Source organism: Entelurus aequoreus, linkage group LG25 (assembly GCF_033978785.1).
Source record: "Entelurus aequoreus isolate RoL-2023_Sb linkage group LG25, RoL_Eaeq_v1.1, whole genome shotgun sequence".
In the NCBI taxonomy this organism is placed as follows: Eukaryota; Metazoa; Chordata; class Actinopteri; order Syngnathiformes; family Syngnathidae; genus Entelurus; species Entelurus aequoreus.
The window spans coordinates 24,582,991-24,592,478 of NC_084755.1; the positions used below are offsets into that span (position 1 = coordinate 24,582,991).

Below are 9,488 nucleotides of genomic sequence, written 5' to 3' on the forward strand. Positions count from 1 at the left end.
GTTGTTAGTGTATCTCCTAAAAGCCAGAACAGAGAGCAGCCTTATTTATTGCATTGCACTCGTTACAGTCCTGTTGATATCCCCAGAGTGCACCATGGAAGGAAAACTGAAACCATCATCAAGATTATTAGATCAAAACATTACACCAGCTGCATTACTGTAATTGATCCAACTGTTGCAGCAACTGCACCACTAAGGCAGGAAAAAAATCGTTGTGCAGACAAAAGCGCCGCTCTTTTCTTGGAATACTGTATGAGCCTTTCGTATCAGCCGCGCTCAAGAATACAAGGTAGACCTAAAATGCTTGTTGCTGTGGGGGAAACATGTCTGTGCACTTCAGTCCAGGTCCATTTGTGTACCTTATCAATTTGTACCAGAACAAGCAGCAACCTCTGAGATGGCTGATAGGGCCAGGGTGATGCAAACGTGTGCTTGAAGCCACAAGTAAAGACAATAAAAGCTCAATACCTAATAACAAGTCAAATGTTAAAAGTGAATAGAATAGAGATGATGGCAATAATTAAAAATGCTCATAATTTAAAAATGTATCATTATTATTATTATCAATATTAATGACTCTAAATGCCTACTACTAGTATGCCCTATTTAAAGAACTACTACTAATAGGTGTTGTCTATGAGCTAAACACATTTTTCATGCAGCACCTTAGGATTGGATTGAATTCTCGATTCAACATGATTCTCAATTCAAACCTCTTCTCGCAATACAATGTATTATATTTTGTATAAGAATGATAATAAAACCTTTTTTTAAAAACAGATTACAGTAGGGTTGTACGGTATACCGGTATTAGTATAGTACCGCGATACTAACGAATCATATTCGGTACTATGCCGCCTCTGAAAAGTACCCGTCCGTATTATTCTAACTGATCTTTATTGTGACACAGTTGTGAGTTTTGTACTCATTATTTCTACACAATAACTTAGATATGGTAACACTAACGAGCAGTAAAAAATACAAAGTGATGTTTATGTTCAGAACATATTTTGCTTTGTTCATTATGGAAATATTTCTTGCCATTTTATGTTGTATATTTCTTTATATGAGATTCCCAGTTTATTTTACCATCAATTGAAAAAGGGATTCATAATCTCACTGGGACTCTCCTGGGTAAATAAAGGTAAAAAAAAAAAAATTGCTACAACCAAATATTTGATTTGTTTTACTCTTTCAATCATTACATTTCCATGCACTAAATTAGTCTGATTTCTCAAATGTGAGTTTTTTTGTTGACGAGTCCACATTTCAGATAGTTTTTGGAAACTGTGGACGTCGTGTCCTCCGGACCAAAGAGGAAAAGAACCATCCGGATTGTTATAGGCGCAAAGTTGAAAAGCCAGCATCTGTGATGGTATGGGGGTGTATTAGTGTCCAAGACATTGGTAACTTACACATCTGTGAAGGCGCCATTAATGCTGAAAGGTACATACAGGTTTTGGAGCAACATATGTTGCCATCCAAGCAACGTTACCATGGACGCCCCTGCTTATTTCAGCAAGACAATGCCAAGCCACGTGTTACATCAATGTGGCTTCATAGTAAAAGAGTGTGGGTACTAAACTGGCCTGCCTGTAGTCCAGACCTGTCTCCCATTGAAAATGTGTGGCGCATTATGAAGCCTAAAATACCACAACGGAGACCCCCGGACTGTTGAACAACTTAAGCTGTACATCAAGCAAGAATGGGAAAGAATTCCACCTGAGAAGCTTAAAAAATGTGTCTCCTTAGTTCCCAAACGTTTACTGAGTGTTGTTAAAAGGAAAGGCCATGTAACACAGTGGTGAACATGCTCTTTCCCAACTACTTTTGCACGTGTTGCAGCCATGAAATTCTAAGTTCATTATTATTTGCAAAAAAAAAAAAAAGTTTATGAGTTTGAACATCAAATATCTTGTCTTTGTAGTGCATTCAATTGAATATGGGTTGAAAAGGATTTGTAAATCATTGTATTCCGTTTATATTTACATCTAACACAATTTCCCAACTCATATGGAAACGGGGTTTGTAGTTGGTATCGGATTGATACCCAAATTTGTGGTATCGTCCAAAACTAATGTAAAGTGTCAAACAACAGAAGAATAAGTGATTATTACATTTGAACAGAAGTGTAGATAGAACATGTTAAAAGAGAAAGTAAGCAGATATTAACAGTAAATGAACAAGTAGATTATTAAATCATTTTCTACCACTTGTCCTTTATAATTTTGACAAAATAATAGAATGGAAAATGACACAACATGTTACTGCATATGTCAGCAGACTAAATTAGGAGCCTTTGTTTGCTTACTTACTACTAAAAGGCAAGTTGTCTAGTATGTTCACTACTTTATTTAAGGACAAATTTGCAATAAGAAACATATGTTTAATGTAGCCTAAGATTTTTTTGGTTAAAATAAAGCCAATTATGACATTTTTTGTGGTCCCCTTTATTTAGAAAAGTACCGAAAACTACCAAAATATTGGTATCGGGACAACACTAATACACACACACCGAGCAGCCACTGGCAGAAATGTAGATCGGCGCCTATGCATAGGACCATTAGAGGGCAAACAGGTGTTTCTTTCCAAGGCAACACCTGACTAATTTTAACACATTTGTTTAGCAAAGCAGTACGACAAAGTCAACAGTGCCACACATTACGAGAACAAATCTCACTAAATAAACACAATTAATTGGGAATTGGTAAATCCACTTTGATCAATTTCTAATAAAACCTTCTAGGTTAAAACCCACCCTAATAGCAAAGTTCATTTCCTACTGCATTCTAGTTAAACATTTACAGATATAGTTTGTCCTGTGGCGCTGCCTAATGAAGAGAAATAAGAGTGGAGTAAGAATGTGTCATTCTGGGTGTGGGAACAATAAAAAAGGCAACCTGGCTGATAAGCAAACAGAAGCTATTATGTGCAAACATGACGTGAAATGTGGAACATGCGTATCCATATGAAGGGAGGGAATAGAATCGAGCAATACAAAAAAAAAAAGGGAGTGGCACTTTCACGTTTACTTCTGTGTTTGCGAGGGCAGCACAGATGTCGGGGCAGCACTAACGGGCGAGAGGTTGCCACTGAGCACAGTCGCGGTAGAAAATCATCCAGACACGACAAAGACGAGGCAAAGATGGTCGACCCAAAGTCGCTGGCGTCCCCCGTGGGCATCGTGAGGATACTCGAGGTGGTCTTCACCTGCATCTCCTTCAGTCTGGTGGCCTCCTTCCTCCACTCCACAGACTCTTTTTGGACATGGTGCATGTTCACCTGGTGCTTCTGCTTCGCCGTCACCATCCTCATTCTTTTACTGGACTTCCTCAGCCTGGGACCCAAGTTGCCCATCTCCTGGGAGGACTTCACCACCGCCTTCGCCATGTTGGCCACGCTCATGGTGCGTATCTTTTTTTATATTCTTATGCCATCACGTTGGGATTAAAAGTGTCATTTCATTATAAATGGAATATTTTCATAGCTGGAGCAAAAAAACCTATATACTCGATAAATTGTTCTACATTATGACATAACACCCTTGACACGCTCTAATCCTATATAACAGTGCTTCCTGTGGCTGAGCCAATCAGTGGCCACGATACTGAACAGCATGATCTGATTGGTTTGGTCTTGTGTAACGGTCAATACTAGTGTGGTATTGATAGTATGTGTTAGTTTTGTCATCCATTCATCCATTTTTTTTTACCGCTTATCCCTTTCGGGGGCAATGCTGGAGCCTATCTCAGCTGCAATCGGGCGGAAGGCGGGATACACCCTGGACAAGTCACCACCTCATCACAGGGCCAACACAGATAGGCAGACAACATTCACTGTTATGCTTAAAAAAGCTTGGTAACACTTTAGTATGGGGAACATATTCACCATTAATTAGTTGCTTATTAAAGTAACAAAGACTTAATTTAGAGTTATTTGGACACTAGGGGAACATATAAGGGTTAGGGTTAGGGTTACTAATAAGCAATAATTCTGAGGTTATTGAGGGAAGACTCTTAGTTAATGGCTTATTGGTTGTATAATAGAATAAGGCATTAATAAGTACTTAATAATGACTAATTAAGAGCCAATATGTTACTAATTTGCATGTTAATAAGCAACTAATTAATGGTGAATATGTGTTCCCCATACTAAAGTGTTACCAAAAGGTTTAATTTAGGGCAAAAGTGTTGTGGAAAATGCTTAAAAAATATGATTTCTAAATCTGCAGTGTGGTCGAGCCACGATAGTTGAAGTGCAAGGTCAGAATTTTATTGTAAAAAACAACAACTATGGTACAGTCTTTCCATTTACAATAACACACCATTAAAACAACAACTGTAGATTTAGAAGAAAAAAAACCTGCCAGCTCAGTAGCTAGAATTTTACCTCTAAAAATAGTTGGTCCCGTTTTTCTGTTAAATTATACAGTTAAAAAAAACTGTCAGTTCAGTTGCCAAAATGTTACTACAAAATGTGGTTCCAATTACAGTAATATGTTGGTAAAGCAAATAGAACTAGATGTTTCAATCCCTTTGGTAAGTAGAGGAACAATCTTGACGGTAGCAGTCGGTGTGGAGTGGTGAAATTGAGGGTAAGTATGTCATTGGGGTCTTCGGGTGAGCACCCTGCTTCATGGACGTTTCGTTGATTGAAGCCCACGACGTCTCCAGAGGGCTCAACGGTGTACCTAGCGTCCCAGGTACACCCCCCTCCATGCCATACCCTCCTTATCCTGTCGGACTCTGCATGGCAGGGTCGTCCTTTTCCCTGAGTCAGGCCTAAGCCGGACCGCATACCATTGTCTCTTATTTTACTGCCCAGTTGGGGTCCTTGCGCTTAAAACCTGTCAGTTCAGTTGCCAAAATATTACTACAAAATGTTACTACAAAATGTTACCATGGTTCCAATCACAGTAATATGTTGGGGGAAAAAAACACCAACATTTTTACAGTCAAATTCTGACAACTGAGGTACTAGTTTTTAAAGTAAGTTAAAGTAGCAATGATAGTCACACACACACTAGGTGTGGTGAAATGTGTCCTCTGCATTTGACCCATCCCCTTGTTCACCCCCTGGGAGGTGAGGGGAGCAGTGAGCAGCAGCGGTGGCCGCGCTCAGGAATCATTTTTGGTGATTTAACCCCCAATTCCAACCCTTAATGCTGAGTGCCAAGCAGGGAGGTAATGGGTCCCATTTGTATAGTCTTTGGTATGACTCGGCCGGGGTTCGAACTCACAACCTACCGATGTCAGGGCGGACACTCTAACCACAATGTTTTTACTAAATTGTTTTACAGTGCATCTAAAGGTGGAATATTATTGTATTATCGTACATTCCAAACATGTTTTTTGTTCAAATTAAAATAATTCCCTAAATATATGCTTGACCGATGATTTCAAAGCAAGTTATCCATCAAATTGTAGACTGTAAAAATGACATTAGATTTGTACAGTAATTTTACCGTGAAAAACAGTGGTGTACCATTTTCCCATTGAGAGTAATACCCTGTAATACACCGTACAACTCTAGATTTTACAGTAAACAGTCATCTCAGTTGCCAGAATTTTACCGCGAAAAAACTGTGGTACCATGTTTCCATCTACAATAATATGTTGTAAAATCCACCTCGATTTTTACGGTAGAATTCTGACTACTTGTCATAACGTGGACTGTGAGGGTTTTGTTTTCCCAAGATGCAAGAATTGGAACGGACGTGGCGTGCAGGTGAGGACATGTTTAATCTTTTAACTCAAACAAAAGGTACAAACAAAAGGCGCTCACAGAGGAGGTAACAAACTTGGCTATGACAAAACAAAAAGCGCGCACAAAGGCGGAAGTAGAAAACTAGACTATGAAACAAAAGACATGCACGTGGGCACAAAACTATGAACAATAAACAAAACTTACTTGGCATGAGATGAAACAAGAACTAACGTGACAAGGAACTGTGAACATGGCATGAATGTGTGATGTCGCCAGGACGAACAACAGAAACAGAAAAGCCTATATAGTGACATGATAAGTGAAAACAGGTGCGTGACTAACTGTGAACAGGTGCGTGACATGACAATGTGAAAACGTGAGACAGGTGTGTGTGAGTCCAAACGTGGAACAGGTGAAACTAATGAGGAACCATGGAAACAAAACAAAACCAGGAAGTGAAACCAGGAACTAAAAAGTGTCCAAAAACCAAGCAAAACAAAAACAAGATCAACACAGACATGACACTACTGAGCTACCAGTCTTTTTATTTTATTTTTTACCAGATTTTTTACAGTGCGTTTAATAATGCGATATATATATATATATATATATATATATATATATATATATATATATATATATATATATATATATATATATATATATATATATATATATATACTATCATACATTCCAAATAGTTTATTTTGGATAACATGAAAATAAATACTTAAAAATGTGTTTGACTTATGATTTCAAAACGAGTTATCGATCAAATTGAACACTGTAACAATTAACATGGATTGAACAGTAATTTGACCGTAAATCAACTGTGGTAGTGTTTTTCCAATTCAAAACAACTCAAGATTTTAAGGTTAAAAAAAAACCCAAACTGTCAGCTCAGTTGCCAGAATTTTACCACAGTTTTTTTTTTCATTTACAGTAATACACTGTAAAAAAAAAAAAAGTAAAAAAAAAAGTTGATTTTACATTTTTAAAAAACGACAGCTCAGATAGCAAAATTTTACTTTAGAAAAACTTGTGGTACCTTTTTACATTTACAGTAATAACTCTACATTAGAACAACTGTAGATTTTATGGTTTACATATACACACACGCATGCATACTTACATACACATATATTTACATACATATATACTGTGTATATATATAGATATATAAATATATATATCTATAAATTTACACATACATATATATACACATATATTTACATATATACATACTATCACATTTACATACATATATATTTACATGTATAAACATATTTATAGATATACAAACTGTATATGTATATATGCAGTATATACACATTCATTGATGTATATATACAGTATATACATGTACATGTATACACAAACAAAATAAACGCATAGGCAAATGTGGAATAATACGAGGTGAATCCTCAATTCATGTATCATTTACTTTTACAAACAGCCCTCTTAGGGCCACAATAACTGTGAAGTGGCCCTCAATGTAAACGAGTTTGACACCCCTGGTATACATTATCACAAAGAGCATTTTGGTTTTGTAATATTCAATAATTTTGTGGGGCTCCGTCTACTGGTCTGGAGTGTAATCTGCACTGTAGTGAATACTAAACAAATACTGTTGGCCTACAGGGAATTACTGTACTCATTTTTTCCTCATATGTTTTTGTCCTGGAGGTTATTGTGAAATTTGATCTTATAAAAATAGGATTTTATTCTCATAACTGTCAAATCTTTTTTTTTTTTCGTAATGCATGTGCATGTTGTACATGTTACATTTTCTCACAATGGTAGTTTTTCCACTTTCCAGTGTGCACGAATACTACTTTGTACATTATAAATGTTTCCTCACAAGTTTATTCTCATTAGAAGACGTCCTTAGAAAGGTGTTGGCTACTCCGCTGAAGTTGAAAAAACTGCTTTGTGATTTCTTCTTTTCCATTGGTTTCTGCCATGTGTAAAGACACTCCCCTGCACAGGTCATTCATTACCAAGTCAACATTGACTATCTCGTATCCGAGGGTGCAACCTGACAGATGTGATAAATCAAGCCAGTGACTAACGCCTCATTGTGCCCTTTCACAATAAGATAAAAAAAATGGCAGCACAAAGTCAAACAGACAAGGTCAAAAAGAGCACATTTTAATTAATACATTGTTGGATCATTACTTACATGTCTCATTAATAAATTACATTTCAAATTGAATACACACATGTGTAATTAAATGTGCCATGTGTTTATTTATTGTACAATACATTTAATCATTTCAATATTTAATTATTTTACATTTAAAAATGTATGGATTTTGTTTTTTAATTATGTATTTAATGATGGATGATTTATTTATTTATGTCATCACTACACACATATATTTTATCCAAGTCATAACACCCGATTGGTTAACTGTAACTTCCACGTAACTGTTGAACCCTTCTACTTAAACGTTAGACTCCTGGGGCCGTACTTATCAAGCTTCTTAGAGTGCCATTTTTCACTTAAGTCCTGAGAATTTGCGAAATTTAGTCCTACTCTCAAACCTAAGAATACAAGCTTTTTATCAACGTTCTTAAGTCTAAGAATCACTCCTACTCTCCACGATATTTAAGAGACCTTCAGAGGTGTCTTAAGTGGTTAGGAGTTGCCAGCAGGGGATGGCACTGAGGCGAGAGAGACGTGCGCGAACATTCAGGGAGCGGAACGATGTTCTGGATTTGTTTGATGACGAGCAGCTGATCAAACGGTATCGTTTAGACAGAGCGGGTATTATTTTTGTCACAGATTTAATACTTTTCGATTCCATGTTGATTTCTGCATGTGGCTGCAGTGGGCTAGTATATATAGAGCCACCCACACCAGTTTCAAATTAGTTGCCTAATTAATGAATTGGAAAGAAAATGTTATGACAGTAGCGTATACACACATACCGTGAGGTGAGTGACGTCAGTGAGTGTGTGGGCGACAGAAGAGAGGGAGCGTTAGCGTGAGTGCCGGCGGGGACTAGTTTGTTTTGTATTATTTTGTAGTTTATTGTCAAAATATACACTCCCATTGTCCACTTAAATATTTCCAAGATATTTCTTTATTCTTAGACAACGGATTCCCTTCCGTGATTGGTCATTTTTATGGACACAGAAATGACGTCACCTAAAATTCCATTTACGGCACATAGTAATGTCGTAATTCAGCTCTGAGTGTGACACTTAAGATTCAGTCCTACACTTCGCTGAAAGTGTGAGTAAGACGCTTGATAACTAACTTTTAAGTGCAGCTTTCAGCGAAGAATTTATTTACTCTTAAGTCAACTCTTAGCAGACTTCTTAGGAGTAATTCTGAGAAGCTTGATAAGTACGGCCCCTGGTCGATATCTTGGTCTGAAGTGCGGAAATAACTCTGACAATTTGAATAATTCCTCTTCTTTAACTGCTGCATGTTCTGGCTCAGCAGGTCTCGCTTCCACTTCCTCTGTAATGGCTAAAATATGTTCTACCAACTCATGAAAAAGTATGAGTATATGTATCCTCTTTAGCTGCCATGTTTTGAAAAAGTTCTAAAGTTCCAAAGCAACCATTGGACTAGATTTGTGTTCGCAGCGCCCACTGACTTTGATGGGTTATTTTGACAGAGCTGTCAAATATGTTCATGAAATAATTAAATAAATCATGAAATAATTAATCAAATCGTGAAAAAGGTTAATTAAAATCATCCATCCATCCATTTTCTACCGCTTATTATAAAAAATTCAGGTAATAATTAAATAAACAATTAAATTTGA

General features: G+C 36.9%; 1 protein-coding gene across 1 annotated transcript in view; it reads left to right on the forward strand.

Moving 5' to 3' along the window:
* Positions 1-3,074: 3,074 nt before the first annotated feature.
* The window catches only part of LOC133642442 (myeloid-associated differentiation marker homolog), a 10,259-nt gene continuing 3,845 nt past the window's right edge, over positions 3,075-9,488 (forward strand). The window contains exon 1 of the mRNA XM_062036631.1: positions 3,075-3,406. Within this exon, the coding sequence (XP_061892615.1) occupies positions 3,146-3,406 (261 nt within the window). The 5' untranslated portion in view covers positions 3,075-3,145. The remainder of the gene's footprint in view (positions 3,407-9,488) is intronic.